This window comes from Chionomys nivalis, chromosome 4 (assembly GCF_950005125.1).
Source record: "Chionomys nivalis chromosome 4, mChiNiv1.1, whole genome shotgun sequence".
Classification (NCBI taxonomy): Eukaryota; Metazoa; Chordata; class Mammalia; order Rodentia; family Cricetidae; genus Chionomys; species Chionomys nivalis.
Genome location: NC_080089.1, coordinates 96089603 through 96110679, shown reverse-complemented (window position 1 = coordinate 96110679; position 21077 = coordinate 96089603). Strand labels below are relative to the sequence as shown.

General features: G+C 40.4%; 1 protein-coding gene across 5 annotated transcripts in view; it reads left to right on the top strand.

The window, feature by feature from the left end:
- The first annotated feature begins 7276 nt into the window (after positions 1-7276).
- Positions 7277-21077, top strand: part of Armc8 (armadillo repeat containing 8) — a 96266-nt gene continuing 82465 nt past the window's right edge. For all 5 annotated transcript variants that reach the window (XR_009056964.1, XM_057766275.1, XM_057766273.1 and 2 more), the window contains exon 1: positions 7277-7560. Coding sequence is in view for 4 of the 5 variants with exons in the window: in XM_057766275.1 (XP_057622258.1) it covers positions 7516-7560 (45 nt within the window). In the remaining variant the exon portion in view is untranslated. The remainder of the gene's footprint in view (positions 7561-21077) is intronic.

Below are 21077 nucleotides of genomic sequence, written 5' to 3'. Positions count from 1 at the left end.
ATTCCAACCTTAAGTGCCCAGTGCAGAGTGTTGCTTTGTGTGGGGGGTAAGTTCTCTTCTTCCACTGTGTTGGGGCTTAGGGAATCAAATTTAGGTTATAAAGCTTGACGCCAAGTACTGCACTTCTCTTAAAGGAGCCTCGGTGCCCCTGCTTGCCTGCCGTGAGCCCATCTGTAAGAAAAAAAATGTGGCTGCCAAAAAACTGTGCTAGCCTCGGTTTATTTTGTGTCTAGAATTTTTTTTAAGCTCTCTAAGGTTTTTATGTAGGTGTAGTTACCCAAGTTGGTGCCATTCAGTTGACAGAGGCTGCTCGTTCATTTCTCAGCTGCCCAGACCTGAAATAATCACACCAAAACTATATTAATTGCAATACTGTTTAGCCAATATGTTAAGCGTACTTCTAGCTAGCTCTTACATCTTAACCCATTTCCATTATTTTATATTTTACCATGAGGCTCATGATTTACCCGCAAGGTTCCAGTGTATTTATGTCCTCCAGTGGCTACATGGTGTCTCACTGACTCCGCCCACTTTCTCCTCCTCTATCAACTTGGAATTACCATCTTGCTCTATTCTGCACTGCAATAGGCCCAAAGCCGCTTCTTTATTGACCAACGGTATTCACAGCATACAGAGGGGAATTCCACACCTACTTTCTCCCAGTGTTCAGTTTAGTTTTCTCGCCTAGCTCTATTCTGCCCTATCACAAACCAAAGTAGCTTCTTTATTCATTAATCAATACAAGCAACACATATACAAAAGGACTTCCCACATCATACTGGCTGATTCCAATTTTCACTGTTTTCTGGAAGGAGACACCATAGCAGTGCCTACATTTAATCATATCTTCTCTGCACAAGCCCAGGGAAGCAGTAATTACACAAGCAGGGCAGTAGTAGTACACATCATTAATCCCAGCACTAAGGAGGCAGAGGCAGGAGGATTTCGGAGTTTGAGGCCAGCCTTGTCTACAGAACAAGTTCGAGGACAGCCAGGGCTACACAAAGAAACCCTGTCTCAAATATACAAACACACATACACACTTTGGAGGTGGCCATCTTAGACTATATAGTGAGACCCTGTCTCCCTGGGGAAGACTCTCCCATTCTCGACATTTCTTAGTTGCGTGTCATCTTTTGTCTGGGTTAGAGATCCTGTGGAATTTTCCTCTTCCATGTTATCATATTCATTATTTTGTGTTTGTTTTTGTTTTGTTCTCTGAAATATGATTTTCTTGTGTAGCTCTGGCTGTCCTGGAACTTGGCCTCAAGCACACAGAGTTTTGCCTGTCTCTGCCTCCTGCGTGCTAAGATTAAAGGTGTGCACAGCCACTGTTCAGCATCATGTCCATTGGTGTCACCCTTGCTTGTGCCTTGTTTTGTCAGCCAGGACAGTGGGATTTCATGGGTGTAGCTTCTCTGACATTTCCAGGAGATGCAATCGCACAGCACAATTCCTCTGACTCTTTAGTCTTTCCCCCTTTTCCAGCTGAGAAACCCTATCTTGAAACACCAACATTAGTAATGATGATGATGATGATGAAGTCAGGAGGTGACTCCTGAGCCTTAGTTGAAGAAGCTCTGCTGTGGTCCTGAGTGAATGTATATTATTGACATGAGCATGGCCATGTCAAGGATCCCAGTGTCTCAGACCCATGTAAATGACAAAGCCTCCCCCTGGTCCAAGTATGAGGAAAGATTGCCCTTTAGCTAAAAGCCGTGTATGCAGAACCTATCAAGTCTTAAAGGACAGGCTCACAACCAAAATATGAGGTTTTTTCCTATTTTTGTTCGAAAGTGTTCTAATTTTGAAAGATATTGCAATGGCTATGTAGATTGCTTTTGGTAGGGCATCCATTTTCACAATACTATTTTTCCAATCATTGAGCCTAGAAGTCTTTTCATCTCGTGTCTTCCTCAATTTCTTTCCTCAAGGTTTTAAATTTTTCATCATAGAAGTCTTTCACTTCCTTTCTTAGATTTATCCCATTTTTAAGGCTATTGTGTCTGACATTATTTCATTGTTTTCTTTCTCAGTATATTTATCTATCATTGGTGTACAGGAAAACCACTAATTTATGTTAATTTATTATTATTATTACCATCATTATTATTGTAGGTTTTTCGAGATAGGGTTTCTCTGTGTAACAGCTCTGGCTGACCTGGAAATCACTTTGTAGACCAGGCTGGCCTCAAACTCAGAGATTTGTCTGTCTCTTGCTGGAATTAAAGGTGTACTTCACCATGCCCAGCTTTTAAGTTAATTTTAAATTCTGACATTTTACTGAAAGTGTTAATTACCTCTAAAGTTTTCTGTTGTTGGAGTGTTCAGGGTCTCTGATGTATAGAATCCTGTCATCTGCAAGGGGCACGTTTTGACTTTTTCCTTTTTAAGATTGCATTGTACTTTTTAGGTTTTTTTTTTTTCAGACAGGTTTTTTTTTTTTTTTTTTTTTTTTTTTCTGTATAGCCTTGATTGTCCTAGAACTCACTTTGAGATCAGGCTGGCCTGAAACTCAAAAAGAGATGGCCTATCTCTGCCTACCCAGTGCTGGAATTAAGGGTGTGTGCACCATGCCTCAGTTTATAGATCAGGATGGCCTTGAACTCACTGAGATTCATTTACCTCTCCTTGTGAGTGTAAAGGCATGTGCCACCATGTCCATATTTGTTATTCAATTTTTTACATTATTCGTTCTTTTATTTTATTTATGTTTTGTGTGCATGTATGTATACCTTTGGAGGTCTGAAGAGCACACTGGATCTTCTGGAATTTGATTACTACAGATGTTCGGGAACTACCGTGGAAGAGCTGGGAATCAAACCTAGGTCTCTGCAAAAGCAACAAGTGCTATGACGATTGATGAGCCATCTTTCCAACATCTTTTATTACGTTTATTTATTTATAATTTATTGTGTTGTTCTCTCTCTCTGTGGTGTGTGTGGTGTGTACATGCACACACGTGCATGCAATAATTCATGTGTGAATATCAGAGGACAATTTTTTAGAATTGGTTCTCTGCTTCAACCTTTTTGGGATGGAATTCAGGTTGTTGGGCCTGGTGAAAAGTAACTTACTAGGCCATCTTGCCTGCCTGAATTCTACTTTAAAAAGTATAGTGGGGCCGGGCGGTGGTGGCGCACGCCTTTAATCCCAGCACTTGGGAGGCAGAGGTAGGCGGATCTCTGTGAGTTCGAGACCAGCCTGGTCTACAAGAGCTAGTTCCAGGACAGGCTCCAAAGCCACAGAGAAACCCTGTCTCGAAAAACCAAAAAAAAAAAAAAAAAAAAAAAAAAAAGTATAGTGGGAAGATCTACTTCCAATCGAGATCTTTGAAGTAGGGAGATTCATCATTAATCTAGACCTTTTGATCTTGGAAAATCCACCTCTAATTTGGGCCACACTTTCTGCTTGAAGCCTATATAGTAAGGACATGGAAGAAGGAACATTTTGCTCTTTGCTTGCTTGCTCTTGCCTTACTACTGTGGTAATATTTTGTTTGTGCTTTAATAAATAAAGCTTATCTGAAGATCAGAGTGTGGAGCTAGCCACACAGGTTCGTCACAGAGGCCAGGCAGTGGTGGCACACAACTTTAATCCCAGTGCTCAGAAGACAGAGGCAGACTGTGAGTTCAAGGCCACCCTGGGGTACACGAGATTAAATCAGTCTAAAAGAGAAACAGCCAAGTGGTGGTTGCTCATAGATAATGGTGGAAGTCACAAAACAATTCCACACTAGTTCAGAATTATGAATAATAAAGGGTTATTTATTTAAGGAGACTTACAGATCACTGTCTTAGATAACAGTCCTCTGCACAAACAGGGAACAAGAACAGAGTCTAGTAGCAAAAAGCAAGAGTGGAAAGCAAGAGAGCGAGCCTTTACAGCTGCATTTATAGTATAAAAGACCACGCCCAAGTGGGTTGGTATCTTAAAGGCTATTGGCTGAAGGAGTGGAAGGAGCTCCCATAGCACACACCTTTAATCCCAGCACTAGGGAGGTGGAGATGGGAAGCAATGTGGCTGCGCAGAGAGAGGAAGGTGGAAGGACACAGGAGCTCTCAGGGTTTAGTCTGAGGCTTTGAAGGGATGGCAGTCAGTCTGAGGAGTTGTAGAGACAGGATACTTCATTTGGTCTGAGGATTTCATAAATGTAAGAACTAGTGGCTGGCTGCTCTGCTTCTCTGATCTTTCATCTTTCACCCCCTAATATCTGACTCTGGGTTTATATGATTAAGACCAATTAGAATTTGCACAGCACACTGCATTAGAGCCCACTTCTTTGGATTCTGGCATATACTGAAGACCAGTTGAGACAAGTAGCCTCATGGACTGAACAATTACTGGACTCTTGGACCTTCCATTTATAGTTAGCCATTGAGCCATTTTTGGATTAGCTGGACCTCAACCTGTAAGTCATTCTAATAATGCCCCCCATTCACTCTCTCTCTCTCTCTCTCTCTCTCTCTCTCTCTCTCTCTCTCTTTCTCTCTCTCTCTCTCTCTCTCTCACACACACACACACACACACACACACACACACACACACACACACGCAGCACCCCTTCATGGCTCTGCATCAGCTCCTGCCTGCAGGTTCCTGCCCTGGTTGAGTTCATGTCCTAACTTCCTTTGATGATGAACTATGTTGTGGAAGTGTAAGCCAAATAAACCATTTCCTCCTAAAGTTACTTTGGTAATGGTTTCTTTTGTTGTTGTTACAGAAATAAAAACCTTAAGACAAATATTATTATTATTTTTTGGATATAGGGAGAAGTGTCATTCTTGTTTGTAGAAGTTCTGGAATGTTCCTTGGGCTTAACATGGCCTTTGCTGTCTTAAATCTATAACAGCTTCATTACTAACAGGAGATGTTCACACTAACATTCCCTTTTACAGGGGATGGAGGGCTCATGAGGCGCTTGAGACAGCGCAGAAGTGTCTAACAAGGCTGGTTCCTTGAGTAAATATAGACAGTTAGCAAGTGTTGAAGAGGCTTTGTGAGTGGCTGTCCTCTGAGCCAAGCAACTGACATCTTAGGCATTATGCTGTGTCAGGTTGCAAAAGATCATCCCAGCTGGGTTGCTGAGGACACACACACACACACACACACACACACACACACGGTGGGGGGCACAGAGAGAGATAGTCCAGAAGGCAGAAAGCTAATAGCCTGGGGAAATCCTCAACTAACATAGTGGTGGACACTTGTTCCAGCCTCACAATGGATAATCCAGAGGCATTCTGTGTATTTTCTCAGAGGGGCTTGAGGAATAAACGATGATCTCAATAGCAGACTCTAATGCTGACTTTGTTTTTCTTTCTTTTCTCTTTTTGACTTGGGGATTCTGTTCTTTGGAAGTACTTCCAAATTAAACTACCTATACTCATATCTTATTTCAGGATGAAACAAAGCCAAAAATGTATATTTAATAAACATTTAACACATGCCTATTGTAGGCAGCAAGATAAAAGACTAAGAAGATAAAATTTTTGGAGTGAATAGTATAAAGTTACTTCTCTCAAACATCTATAATCAATATACATAACAATTTCTCTAACAATATATTGTATTATATATAACAATATGTAGGATATATTGTTAATAACAGTATATTGGACATATTGTTATATATATAATACATATTGTTATATTTTTGAATATATAGAGAGAATATATTACTAGATATATTATGTTACAGGAAAGAAACAACTGGTGCCTGAAGTTAAAGGATGATGCAAGCTGGGGAGATGCGCCAAGTACTCTTGCCACTGAGCCTGATAATCTGACCTTCATCCCTGGAACCCTGGATAAAAGGAGAGAATCAGCTTCCCAAACTGTTCTCTGGCCGGCATGTGCATGCACACACACACACACACACGAAATGTAAAATTATTATTATTTTTTAATATTTATTTACTTATTATGTATACAATATTCTGTCTGTGTGTATGCCTGAAGGTCAGAAGAGGGCACCAGACCTCATTACAGGTCGTGAGTCACCATGTGGTTGCTGGGAATTGAACTCACGACCTTTGGAAGAGCAGGCAATGCTTTTAACCGCTGAGCCATCTCTCCAACCCTGTAAAATTATTTTTAAGAAAAGCGGTAAGGAATGAAGTGTAGATCACATAGCTATAGAGACCATGTGCCCAGTTACAATCTGCCTGGTTGTAGTAGGCATCCTAGGACATGATTCTAGGTGCTAGGTGGATGGACATTTAAATAATTTTGTATTTATAAATGGTACTGCCTACTAGAATAAAAAGGAACACAACAAACTTGATTTCACTGATTATGATTTAGGAAAAGTTTAAAATTTTAAATTTAAAATTAAATTGAAATGGCATTATTGGATGAATAATACCCGGGCAAAGACTGGCAAAGATTGTGTAGTTAGGATGAAGATTACAGAATTTAGGATAGAATATATTGTTACAGCAGGAAGGTTCTCTTAAACTTCCAGCCTTCCAGAAGTGCAACATTTGTAACAGACCTATAAGCAAGGGTGATGAGTGATACAAAGAACTTAGAAAGTACAGGAGGAAATGAGGAGCAGTGAGAAACGCTTTTGCTTTAACAGCTCATGGCTTTATCCAGAGGAGCGGTAACAACCTGAATTAGGAATGACTTCTCTTCTCAGACTGTTTTAGTATGAAATATTCAGATCATTGACCTTCCCCCGTATGACTCAGAGGCCGGAAGAAGTCTAATATATAGGCAGCACAATGCTTTCCACATTGCAGGCATGTTGTTTTGTTTATTGGTTCATTTATTCTCATTAGCCCTTATTTTACAGTCGGGAGAACAGAAATATAAGGAGACCAAGCAACCTGTTCAAGATAATGGTGCTAACTAAAGTAGCAAGGATTAAATCCAGGAGTCTTACTAGAGTGCCCATTCTTAACGCACTATACCAGAATAAGTAGGTCGGGCACACAATGTTATAACAGGTAAGGCTTGAGCGTTGAAGCGTGAACCGACCACTCTTATAGGTGGCATGAGACCGGGTTTTGAGACCAGTTTCTCCAGCCTTAAGATGGAGATAGTACCGAAACTAGGAGTTTGGTGTAGAGTGAGATAGTGAATGTGAAAGTGAACTTCAAACTACGTAGGTAACTCCACCTACTAGCGTCTAGGAAAGAGAACCTGTAAACTGAAATTTATGAGCGCCGACAGCTCGTACTGCCTGGGTGAGGCTCCGCCCCCAGCCGGTGGAAGGTGGGGCAAGCAGGCCTTTGCGCATGCGGAGGCCGCTGCCCGCGCCCACCTCTGACCCCAGCGAGAGTAGCTGCTGTTTCTGAGAGGACGATTCGTAAACCGGGGTCCGGCGCGGTTAACCATTCTCCTCCCTTATGCCCAGTCCTTCAATGCTCGAGCGACGCCCAGAGCTCGGTCGGTTCTGAGCAGCTTATCTGGCTTTCTACAGAGGATCCGTCTGCTGGCCCCATCGGTGGCTGTCGAAAGTGCCGGCCTCGCGCCGGCGCCGGCAGCAGCCGGGTGGGAAGGCTCAAGATGGCGTGCCTGTTGGAGACCCCAATCCGCATGAGTGTCCTCTCGGTGAGTGACCCGCTCGGCGCCGGCCAACCCGGGCCCTGCCCACAACATTACCCCGGTGCCATGAGCTTCCCGAGCACCACGCCCTGCGGTGGCCTTATGTGGGGTACACGCGACCCAGGCCGAGCTGGAGGCGTCTCCCACTCGCGAGCTCCCATCGGTGCGGATTCCCAGGACGACGTCCGGCAGGCGGGGAGGTCGGGCTCTAGGCAGCCGGCCTATGGGCGCGGCTTGGGCTTGGCCGAGCATTTCCCCTGCCTCCCTCTCTGCTCGGTTGCTTCTCTGGACCCAGCTCGCTGCCGGCGGGGGTTCAGGGCAGGCCTGGGACCGAGCGTCCACTCCATTCTGCCGGGCTGTGGCTAGAAGAGGTGCGAGCCGTTCAGCTGCCACAGCACGGAGGTGCCAGGCTAGGCGTCTTCTGTCAAGTCCCTACACTCAGGCACCTGCCAGAGCCGCTTGCTTCTTGGCAATAGGGGTTTCCCATCAGCTGCAACTCTTGCTATAGTGTCTGGTTATTTAGACCCCCTTTTCTCTGTTCTCCTGCGGTCGCGGCTCTGACACTAGAGAAACTATGTTTCTATTGCCCGGTGTTCGTTTTTTCTTTAGGGAGGACAAAACATTTTAGAAGGAGGAATCAAAAGGGGGGAATAAAAAGAAAAAAGACTAGCTTTTCACATCTTGATATGCTAAGAAGTCATACTATTTCTTTTTTTTTTTTTTAAGTTAAAAAGAACAACAACAAACCAAGGAGAAAACATTCACCTTGCACTATATTGTCCTTAAAAGAACAGGACCAGCAATGGAGTGAACAAGAATGAAAGTTGCTGGGAGCTAACTTTGGAGGGTTTTGCAACAGATTTTAGCTGTTGGTCTCCAATGATTCATTTGTTGTTGTTGGAAATAAAGGAGTGTGCAGGCAAAGAGTGATTGATCGTCTGCTAGACTTGTTGAAACCTATTGAGATGATAGTTGAATTCTAGATGACTTGTTAAGATACCTACAGTCTTGCAACTCCAGCCGGTTCCTTTTCTCTTCTCTGTACTTTTACACAAACACGCTCACGTGTCCAGAGGCACCTAGTACTTCACTCAGGTTTAGAGCCATGCAGTAGCGTGCTATCTAGAAAATACTAAGGTTACAATACAGTGCAGAATGTAATTTTGGGAGTCGGTCAACAGCTCTATCCCTGGACACGATATGCTAAGCTGTTTACTTAAACTGCAACTAGAGAAGTACTGTTCACCCAGTTGTTGCGCACATTAGCCTGTTACTCCACTGACGATGTCCAGGGATGTTTTGTAGGAGAGCAGACCAACGAGTTCTCTCACTGTATTAAACGGCAAAAAGGATGTATCGTAACGGTTCAGTTCCCCTTTGATTGCATCATTCAATTGCAGTTATCCATTAGTTCATCTGAAAAACGTTTGGTTGCCCCTCCCCACTAGTGATTGACCCCAGCCCTTTGTGCACACTTGGTAAAGTACTCTTGGAATACAGCCCTAGCTCCACCTGTGACTTCTTTACTTTTTGTACATTACCAGCTTCTATAGTATATATAACTGAAGCTTTATTTGTCTCACTTTTCCAGTAAATGATTATGTTCTGTTTATTTCACTCAAAAACTTCTTGAAGAATATTTTCCGCTTTGAGTTAGAATTTTCTTTAGCAAAATTTAGTCTCATTTGGGAGCCTAAACTCACTCTAGTTTTCCAGTTCTTCGGTCATAGGGCCTTAGGAAAGCAGAACTTTGGACAAACGCTTTCAAATGTTTGAACTTACTGATCTTACATGCTAAAGGAAAAGTGTTCCCTTTCAAACAGCTAACTAAAGCCCCGTTTCCATATTATTCATTAGAAGCTATCGGGATTGAGGAACTGGCTCAGTGGGTAAATCCCTTGCTTCACAAGCATGAGGACTTGAGTTAGGATCTCCAGTACTTACATAAGAAGCCACACATTGCAGTCCATGTCTGTGACATCAGTACTTGGGGCAGAGCCTGGAGGCTTTCTGGCCAGTTGGTCTAGTCTGAACACGGAGCTTTAGGTTTAGTGAAAGACCCTGTCTCAAAAAGTAAAATAGAAGCAGGAAGATATCAGATGTTGACCTCTGACCTACACATACACACACACACACACACACCACACTACACTTGAGTGAATCCCTATATGCCAGTGAAGTACAAAGCCCTGTGTTGTGTACTTTAGCAAATGCAAGGGTTTCCAAAATGCTCTGAAGGCACTCATAGCCCTGATGACTGGAGTGTGGTAACTAAGCTGACTAATGGGAAATCAAATTGTTTTAAATGATTTCCATCTATATTCCATTATACTTTCTTCCTGAGAGACCTCAATTGCATGCTTAACCTTAACTACTCAATCCACACATCTACATTATCATCTTGACTTTCCGCCCACATCTAGTCTCAAATCTTTGTGTGGATGTCATCCATAACATCTAACGAGGCATTTTCTTTTTCCTGAGAAGACTTAGTCATGACTTCCTACTTTGAGACTGTCTTTCACTCGTCATTCTATTAAACTTCGTCAAATCATCTTTGTCTCTTTTTTTCCCTCATACTTCTGTTTGTTATTAGTGTTGCTCACATCTTTTTGAATGAGGGCCCTCATTCAGGACACATTGCTTTGTGTATTCACTATCACAGTGTCTTTAATTATTATATTTATCATGTGTCTGTGTGTGTGGGGGTGAGGTACATGTGTGCCACCGAGTGTATATGGAAGTCAGAGACAACTTGAAGGAGTGTGGTGCTCTCTCATCATGTGGGTTCAGGTTATCCAGCTTGGTAGTGTTATTCTGCCAGCCTTTGGTTATTTCTTGAGAGAACTGTCTTGTAATATTGCTGGTCTTGAACTTGTAGGCTCCATCTCTCCTCCTGCCTCAGCCTCCTGGGTAGCTGAATTATAGATGCACCTGCTGCATCCTGCTTTAGTAATTTTTCTGCCTCAGTTCAAGCCCATTTCTGCATGGATTTCATAAAGAATACTTTGGAGACCACTCCTTAGTTTGAATTCTTCAGAGGGCTCTGACTTTGGAAGGTGATGTTCATAGATAATTCTGAACTTCAACATTGTTTATCTCCCATAGGAACCATCCATTCCATATAAGTAGATTTCTTAGGTTGAAGTTGATCATTAATTCTTCCAAATTCCAGTAACATTGTGCACTCATTGTATGTAATTGAAGCTTTGTATATATTTTTGTTGTTGTTTGTTCTTTTCTTACTTATTTTGAGAGACAGTCTTATTGTAAAAGACTGGCCTTGAATTCAAGGTCCTTTTGTTGGAACTGAAGAGATGGCTCAGCCATTAAGAGCACTTGTTGTCCTTGCAGAGGAAGGACACAGGTTTGATTCCCAGCACCCACATGGCAACTCAGCTCCAATTCCAAGGGGTCTGACACCCTCTTCTGACCTGTAGACACCAGGCATGCACATAGACACACATGCAAGCAAAACACACACACATAAAAAACACCTTAAAACAACAATAGCATTGTTTTGCTTCAGCCTCCAAAAGTACTGTACAGATTGTTTCATGTAATGTGTTTTGATCTTCTGACATTTGCTAAGTACGGCATTAAGTTAGGGAAAGCAGTGGTGAGCTACACGTACCTGTCTGTGTATTTGGAGATTTTAGTTCAATAATAACACAGAATCATGGAAAGTTTTTCTAGAGACACTGAGCTGAGAGTTCAAGAATGAGTTAGAAGTAACTAGGAAAAGACGACAGGAGCAAAACAGTCAATAGATCCCCTAAATTAGTATTCTGCAGTAAGTTTTTAAAGAGTAAATTAGTTCAAAGATAAGCTCTTGCCTACTGTAGACGTGAGGGCTGAGTGTAAATAAGCACCATGGATAGCTCCATGGCAAGGCCGCTTCTGCCTCTGAGAAGGGGAGGCAGCCTGTTCACAGCAGTACTTTTGAGGTGCACCGAGAAAGACTACACTATTGCAGTCTTGAATAACTTAAAAACTATTGTATGGTACAAGGCAACATCTATTTGTGTCTAAGTAGCTCACTTTTTTTTCAATGCTCATCATCTCTGAAGTAAATTGGTACTACCTTGAGCAGATGTGTCTCATTTTTATTAAAAGCCCTATGTTAGCAAAACATTGTATTTGTCATTCTGTAGGCCTTTGAAGTGTTTGAAGATCACCTATCTAAAATATATCTATTTCTGTTTGACCTTGAAAACATACAAGTTTGATTGTTATAGGTGACTATTAACCTGCATTTCTTCTTTTTTTTTTTTTCCTCAAGACAAGGTTTCTCTATAGCTTTGGTAAATGTCCTGGAACTAGCTATTGTAGACCAGGCTGGTCTTGAACTCACAGAGATCCACCTGCCTCTGCCTCCAGAGTGCTGGGATTAAAGGCATGCACCACCACCGCCTGACCCCTGCATTTCTTTTTTTCCTTTTTCTTTTTGCTTTTATTGAGCTATATATTTTTCTCTGCTCCCCTTTCTCCCCCCCCACTTTCCTCCCCCACTTTCTACCCTCTCCCATGATCCCCACGCTCCCAATTTACTCAGGATAGCTCACTTTTTTATGTCAGGATTGAGATATAGGCATTTGCTATATCTTAGACGATTGCATTGGCTGTATTATTGGTGGCATGTGAATAACTTAGCCAACCCAGAAAGTATCTCTGTCTTTGTGATACTCACAGTCCTTTTAGCCTCTGGTGCTATCAGAGACAGTCTTAATTCTTTGAATTGCCACGTTATACTGTTTTATACCACAGGTCTCTGTAGCTTATTCACTCTGTCTAGGGGCATCGCCTAACACCTACATAATTTTTTTTAAAAAAGGTGAAGGAGCATTCAAGATCAAATAGACCTATATCACTTTTTGTGACTTGGACTTAAAAGGATAGACATCATAGTGTTTGGTTTAGAAGTACGGATGCTACACTTTTTTTTTTTTGTGGTTCTTGTGAGCACTAAAGCAGTTGTTAATAGTGTATATCAGGGCTGTAAAAATATATTATTAAATTAGAAACTCACTACAGAAAAAAAATAAAAGGTGCTCCTCATATGACCTTTATTCTAACTGTGCACTGGCTTTTCTATTATGAGAAGTTCTGTTGTGTATGAGTAATAGAGAATATTTTACCTGGAAAGAAGCAGACAGTCTTTAGTTCATTCTTGTCAACTTTTATTGGGGAAAAACTGAGAATTGGATGTATTAACTTTTCCACTGTGGTATGCTGAGTGTCCAGTTCAGCTCTCCAAATTCCTACATTTTAAAATATGAAATTGGGGCAATGAGCTGGTTCAGGGAAGAGGCCCCTACTACCAAGCCTGAAAGTGTGGAGTTTAATCTCTGGGAATGACTCCTGCAAGTTGCCTTTTGACCTCACACATGTACCATCATGTGTACCGTGGTATATGTATGTGCCCTTCCATAAATAAATGAAAAAGCCCAAAATTGTGTTCTTGGATTTATAGTTTAGGAGTTTATGTCCACATTTTATGAACACTTATTGAGATACTTTTCATAAATTCTGTTGATGTATAAAGCCTGGTTTTCTGTATTCATTGAGAGATCAGGGTTCCAACGTAAAAGATCAAAGTTATGTATTTAGTATTTCCATGGTGATGTTTTGAATTAAAGCAAATCATATTTTAGTGGTCTCAATTGCTAGACAGATGGGGCCCAGCTCAACTGTCAAGTGTCGTTTTAGAAACTGTCCGTTACTTAAGGTTATAGGAAAGTGGAGTTTTGATTAATCTGGAAGGAAAGGATGTTGTGAAACTTTAGAAATAACGAAGAATAATCTTGTAAGAAAAAAGCCTAAAGATAAAAATAGCTGCAAATGTATTATGTGAAGTGTCTGAAAAGAATATCATGAGTCTGGTTGGGTCCTAATGGACCAGAAAAGCATAAAGCAAGACAAACATAAAACAAAACACAAAGCCTTGGGCTTAAGTAGTATGGGGCGGGGCAGCATTTTTTTTTCCTCCTTTTGGAAATGAGTTAGAACTTTGAAATATATAGTAAGAGCAGGATAGTGATCTACACATGAAATGTCTGTCTTTGTTAATAATGTACTTTTTTGGTAGTATTTCAGAAGAGTCTAAGTTATTCTCTCAAAATTAGGGAAGACTTATTTAGCATTTAGTTTTGTCTGCTGATCTGATAATTTTTTTTTTGTCTGAAATTAACTCTTGGGCAGAGAGATACTTATTTTCCCATAACTCTTCAAATGATAGTGAGGAATGAGGTAGTATTAAGGTTTTTAAGTCTTTTATGTTCTTAAAAGAACACAATTCTGTTGTAAGAGCCTTCTTGTTTGATTCCGGCTGCCCAGCAACTCAGCCCAGAAATAATCACACAGAAACTATATTATTTAAATCACTGCTTGGATCATTAGCTCTAGTTTCTTATTGGCTAACGCTTATATCTTATTTTAACCCATCTCCTTTAATATGTGCATCACCAAGAGGTCGTGGCCTACCAGCAAAGTTTCAGTGCCTCAGTCTCCAGCAGCAGCTCCATGGCTTCTCCCTGGCTCTGCCTTTTTTTCTCCCTGCATTCATTTTAAGGCCCTCCCACTCCCAGCTCTGTTCTCTCCTCAGACCAAGTCAGTTTCTTTATTAACCAATGGTATTCACAGCATACAGAGGGGAATCCTACATCACAACCCAAACCAGGAGAGAAGTGTATGATTTGAAAAGAGGCATAATTTAGTAAAACGCCACTCTCAGTATTGGTTTTCAGTATTATTGAGTATGGAATTCCTGGTTTCTCCAGGGACAAAAATAAGTACAGTAAGTCCAGGGCTTAAAAATGAATAAATGAGAATATTTGACTGGTCTGAATAGAATTTCTTTGATATTCCAGAATATTGATGTAGTGACAGAAGAGTGTTAGTTGTTTTTGTTGTTTTTCTCAGATGTTTTTGGAGACACTGGAAACTTATTTTACAATGTCTGGGGGATGGAAATGCGTTTCTGGGGTTTCCTCTTTGACTGGGTGGGTCATTACAAGCCGTGGCAATTAGTTGTTCCCAGCCTTACCAAACTCACTTTGTAGTGATAGATGTTTACATACTGATACCTTTTGTTTGTAAATGAAAAGTGTTAGCTGTACTCGTGTATAACTTGAAAGTTGGCATAATAGCCTCATTCTGGTAAATGAAAAAGAAAACTGATTTAGGATGCCATGTAAAATTGTAAATATGCAGGTGTATTTATACCAAAAATAATTAAATGTTTTTAAATGTGCTTATTAACTACTTATGTGACAGGCACACTATAGACTGATAAAGGCTTTAAGATTGCTTAAATGGAATCCTTAGTGATTTTTATGTAGCCTCTGTAATGTCTGAATTTTTGGTAAAAGGTCCTAATAAGACAAAGTATGACCTTTATAAAGGTGCTGCAGTGATTGTACATTAAGGTAAAACAAAATATACTTTAGGTTTATATGTAGGATGGAATTTGATTCTAAGTTCAGATAATTAAGACTTTTTTGTTTTATCTTGGTAAATGGATAGTGTGGATGTGGGGAGGTGGGATATAGGTGGTGAGCCTGCCATCTCATGGCATGTACTATCCTTAGTCCTTGTTCATTAGATGTCAGGTCTGTTTTTACAGATTTATAAAATACAGCCTAAGGAGTAGTTTTACTTTGGAACTACTAGGCTTTCCAAATGGTATATATAGCTTTTTGGCTCTAATTCCCATTGCTTCCAGCTTGTAACAGTGTAGTTACAGTAGAGGGACATGAAAACAGAAGTGTATGGAATCGTGAAGACATAGGTAGGTACCGTTATCTTTTTTCTACTCCATCTTCCCGATTGCCTGAACAACCATTTAAATCTTTGTTGTAACTTCAAAATTTTTTTTTTTTTTGGAACAAATAAATGGGAACACAAAACAAGTATTAAAACATTTTAATACTAAGTTGTCTTTCCTAAACATACCTTGTGTGTTATTTCCCCCTCTTCATCTGATAAGGTAATATTAGTCTTTTAGATTAGTTGCCCTAAATATTATCTTTCAACCCTCTCCCCTTTTTAAAATCGTGGGTTTTGTTTTTTGGTTTTTTTGTTTTGTTTTGTTTTTTAAGAGAGTTGCTTGGTTTTGGTTTTCAAACCGTCTCAATATTAGTTCTCATTGGCCTGGAACTTACTGTGTAATCTACCTTGGCCTTGAGATCACAGAAATCCTCTTGAGTTCTGGGCTTACAGGTTTGGCCACCACACCCAGCTTCTGTTGACTTTTACATTGACAGTCCCACTTGCTACAAGTCAGCTTGGATTTCACTCACTTGTGCTGGGACTGCATTGTGGGTAGGAAAGCCTGTTTTCTCTCTCTTCCCAGCTTCTAGCACAAGGCCTGGGAAATTAGTGATAGGAATGGATTTCAAACTGCAGTAGGTTTAAAATGGAATTCTCTTCAGAGTTCAGATATCATGGGTTTTAGCTTGTATTTTTTGTGTCTTTCTATAAACTTGTCTTCCTCTGAAATGATAAACATTGTGAACAATTTGAAGTTTCTATCAGATTTTTTTCATTAATTGCTATTAAATTTTGCTTAGTTGTCATTGGTTTAAACTTTCATTTTTTTATGGGATCAGAATTCCACAGTGAGGGGGAGGGGGCTGGAGTGATTAAGAGCACTAGCTGCTCTTCCAAAGAACCTGGGTTCAATTCCCAGCACGTACATGGTGGATCACAGCTGTATGTAACTCCAGTTCCAAGGGTTCCAAGGGATCTGACACTCTCAGTGCAGGCAAAACACCAATGCTCATAAAATAAATATAAATAAATGTTTAACAATTCTTTTTTTAATGTTTGTTTGTTTGTTTATTATCTATACAGCTAGCCAGAAGAGGGCACCAGACCTCATCACAGATGGTTGTGAGCCACCATGTGGTTGCTGGGAATTGAACTCAGGACCTTTGGAAGAGCAGGCAATGCTCTTAACCACTGAGCCATCTCTCCAGCCCAATCTTTAGCAATTCTACAGTAGAATCTTTTTTTAAAAAATCTTGCATTCCTGAAGACCATATGAATTAGAAGTTCAATAAGAAAATGTGTTTTAAACTGTAACATACTAAAAATGTGTTTATTTTTTGCCAATTATGTAGGTTCTGAGATTCAGTTGCTGTTACTTGAGGACAGGTGTCCTTGCCTGAAGTTTGACTTTAATCATGAGTATGAGCAACTATAGGGCATTAGTAGACTTAGCCAGTTGTTCATTTTCTTTTCATAACACACACAAGAAAATAGAATTCTTTAGAAATGAGTAGTATACGTTCACCGTGTATAGAGGATTTTTGCATATTATCTCATTTAAGCTATACTCTTAGCTCTGTGTAGCCATTTTATAGTAGATACAGTCACAAAATTTAATTTTTTGTCTGCCAAATTATCTAATCTTTTTATTATTATTCCTTGTTTTTTGTAATTGATTTTTGTTGAGCTCTACCACAAAATTTAATTTTGCACACACTTACATAGTGGTAAAGCTAGGGCTCAAATAAATCTTTGTTTTTTTCTACTCCATGGCATAAATATTATATTAACATAATTGTAGAAATAAAAAACCTAAACAGCAGGAGAATAAACTAAAGAATGGGCAGTATATTGAGCAGATACTCCTTAAAGAAGAAGCACAAATGACCAGTAAATACATGAAACAAATGTTCACCATCAGGGAGAGGCAAATCAAAATCACATTAAGGTCCCATTTTAAGCCAATCAGAGTAACTATCATTAAAAAAAACATAAATATTGATAAGTGTGGGAAAAAGTAGAATGACTATCACCAAGAAAATACAGATATTTATGTGTGGGAAACAGGAACTGTAAGTTATTCCACCTACTGTGGAAATGGGTATGGAGGGTCCTCAAAGAATTAAAAATAGAATTACTATATGATTCAACTGTACCGCTCCCAAGTGTGTATTCCAGGGAGTCAACGCTGTCTTTCTGTAGAGATACAGGCTTACTCAGGTTGTGTTGCAGCGCTCAGACTAGGGACACACTGACAGCATGGGTAAAGACAGTGTAGAAATCACACACACACACACACACACACACACACACACACACACACACACACCTATTTTTTTTATTCAGCCATAAAGAACAAAACCTGTTATTTACAGGAAGATGGGTGTAACTGGAGATCATTCTGTCAAGTGAGATAAGCAAATTCATAAAGCAGAAAAAAAAAAAACCATGAAAATAAAAAGGGAACCATTACAAGCGAGAAAGGGAAAAGAAGCGGGTTTAAGAGAAGATAGTAGAGATGGGGTCTAGATCCAGGTATCTGGTAGGAAAGTGTCACAGTGAGACTCGTTGCTCATACAGTTTTGTGCCCCAGTGAAAAGTAAAGAGGCTAAAAGTAAAACAACACAGAGGAAAGCAGTAACGAACTAGAATAACTTTGATATCTTACTAGCTATAAACATCTTTCATTCTCTGGTAAACTAATAGTTTAGCTTATTTAGCTCGAAACTCAGGTTGGATACTTCTCTTCATTTATAAGTTGCCTTTATTCATAGCAAATCTGGGCTTTAGCAAACTGTCATTTCAGACTTTTCCTGAAGAGTTTTATTTATTTATTTTTAATTGATTTTTAAGAGAGAATGACTTGAATTTCTCTTGTTCGTGGGTGGCTCAAGAGGTGCACTTAGAGCCTGTTCTGGTTTGCCTGTTAAAATCTCTGACCACTTTTCTGAGCTATTGAGGAAATGCTTCTCTTTTATTGCTCCTAAAGAAGTCTAAAACTTGGGTGATTGCACAGCCCAGGTTGTCTCCAGTACTCTCAATTTGTTTGTGTTCTGTGCTGATCATTAATTTCTTTTTTACCTGTAAGCAAGTCATTCTGATTTAAATGATACATCAGTACATTTAAATATCTATTTGTATGTTTTTGTGTTTGTGTTAGATATGTGCCAAAATTTAGCTGCTTAAAAACAATATTGATTGTCTCTGAGTTCCTCACTTGGGCTGTTTTATAGGGATTCTCAATCCTAGCATATCTGAAGCCAAAATTTTTATTTGTGATAGCAAGTCTTGGAAGTAGTGTGCACTTTATGTAGTGCAGAAAAATTATTAGAAATACTTGGTTTTTATTTCAGTTTCCCAAGATTTACAACTGAAAGGGTAGACTCACATACCTTCAGGGAACTCCAAATATTCTGGAAAGTTTCCTAATAATGGTTTTAAACTTTTTTAAAACTTTTAATTAGTTTTAAAATTGATAAAATTCTGTTTCTGTCCATATTTCATAATAAAAACAGCCACGGGAGGCTGGTGGCCGCCACGCTGACACAGCAGTTCTTGCCCAGCATCTGTGTAGTGATCCCTCTCCCACTGCTTTCTCCTTTGCTCATTCTGCTCCAGCTGTAGTGGCCTCCTGTTCTTTCATTGTGACAGACACAGTTGTTTAGAGCCTTGTGTTTGTTTCTCTCTTTGTCTGTAAGGACCTGCTCTTCTTTAGGCCTGTACTCAAATACCACCTTCTTATCATTACTTAGTACCTGGCTCATTATCTTCATTCTTCGCTCTTCATTCCCAGACTGCTTCCTAAAACAACGAGAACTATGGGGAAAGGGGACCCATCTACTGAGAAAAGCAGTGAAATGCAAGAATTGCTCCATGCAGGCAAGGGCATGAATATGTTAAGAAGTACTCATGTCCTCTGTTTGCTTTCTGTCATGTTGGCGTAGGGGATTATATTTTTGTGTACATGGTTGACTGCTTACTATTGGAAGCTTGTTAGAAGGCTCTTCATTCAGTGTCTTTGGCATCTTCTTTGGCACGGAACAGAACTTTCAGCAGAAGGCAATGTGAAATGCTCAGTGTGAGCCACATCTCAGTTACCCTTTGTCATTTATAGGCAGCAGTCTTCTCTAGCCTCTCTGTTCTTGCTCAGTACCAGCACCTTGACAGGCTGCTTGTCAGTGTTGGCTTTCCAGGTCCTGTGACTGTGGTCCTGACATTGACTGTCTTCCCATGTATCCACTCTGCTGCACAGCACTCTTTTTCTAAGACAGTCCTTCCAGTGTGTTACATAAACTTCTCTTTTCTATTTCTAGTAGGAAACACAAAACTGTAAACTGTGGGCATGAGTTCTTCATCTTTAATGTGTTCCTCACTACTGTGCTTGGTGTGTTGAATGAACCAGGCACAGAACAGGAAAGAGTTGCTCTTACAGGAGGGAATTTTGAATAGCCAACAATTTTGGAAAAGAATTACACAGTTGGCCAGGGGAAAGGGCACACTCAAAACTTTATCATTTAAAAAACTTACTAGAATTAAAGGCAGAGGCAGGCGGATCTCTGTGAGTTCGAGACCAGCCTGGTCTACAGAGCTAGTTCCAGGACAGGCTCCAAAGCCACAGAGAAACCCTGTCTCGAAAAACCAAAAAAAAAAAAAAAAAAAAAAAAAAAAACTTACTAGAAAGCTGTGGTAATCAACACTGGTATTGACACAAGTCTGCAGATTAGCGAAAACGAAGAACAGAAATAAATCAACTTGTGGGCTTCCCTCAGATCCTGTAAATAGGATTTTTGATCAGGACACCAAGACAGTCAGTGGATAAATAGTGTCTTTCCCCAAGAGGTACTGGGACAACCAAATATTCACACTTTTTTAAAAGTGTGAGGAACTCATTTGAGTTAAGATATATCACCTATGTACCATAGCTTTTCCTTCAGTTGGTTTTAAACATATTGAGAAGCAACAGAAGACGCACAGCTGTGGAGTAAAGGGGTGAACTGTAAAACCATATGTCTGCCTCTGGGTAGGAGAGTCTCAGAGTTGGAGAAATCTGGAAGAGCTCACTCTTGGAAAGCCAGGAAATGGGTGGGGATAGGGAGGTGGCTTAGTTGGCAAAGTATTCACTTCAAGAATGAGGGCCTGAGTTCAGGTCCCTGCACCAAAGTAGTGGGCATGGTGGCATACGCTTTAATTCTAGCACTGGGGAACTGGATCAGGAGGCCCTGAAATTGGTAGCCTCCAGGTTCAGTTAGAGACTCTCTCTAACTTAAATGGTGTGGCATAACTTGTATGTTTGTTTTATAGATTTACATAGTTTACCCTAGCTTAGAATTCTTTTGTCATGTCTGTCTGTCTGTCTGTCTGTCTGTCTATTTCTGTTTTATGTGTACAGATGTTTTTCCTGCATGTATGTCTGTGCATCACATACATGCCTGGTACCCACAGAGGTCAGAAGAGGGTGTCTGATCTCTTAGAACTGGAGTTACAGCTGGTTATGAGCCACAATGTGGGTGCTGGGAAGTGAACCCCAACAAGTGAAAGTGCTCTTAACTGCTGAGCCATCTTCCCAGCCTTGTGTTTGTCAGCTTGGTCAGCTTGGTAGCAGTGATATTTCCTGTGTCTGTCTGAGGGATTTCCTTGGAGCTCTGACCAGGAGGAGCTGTTCTCCTGTAGTGGGTACTAGACAGAAGAATGGGCCCTCAGTGTCACTCACAGACATATGCAACATCCAGCTGTCAGTGGAGCTCATGCTTTCG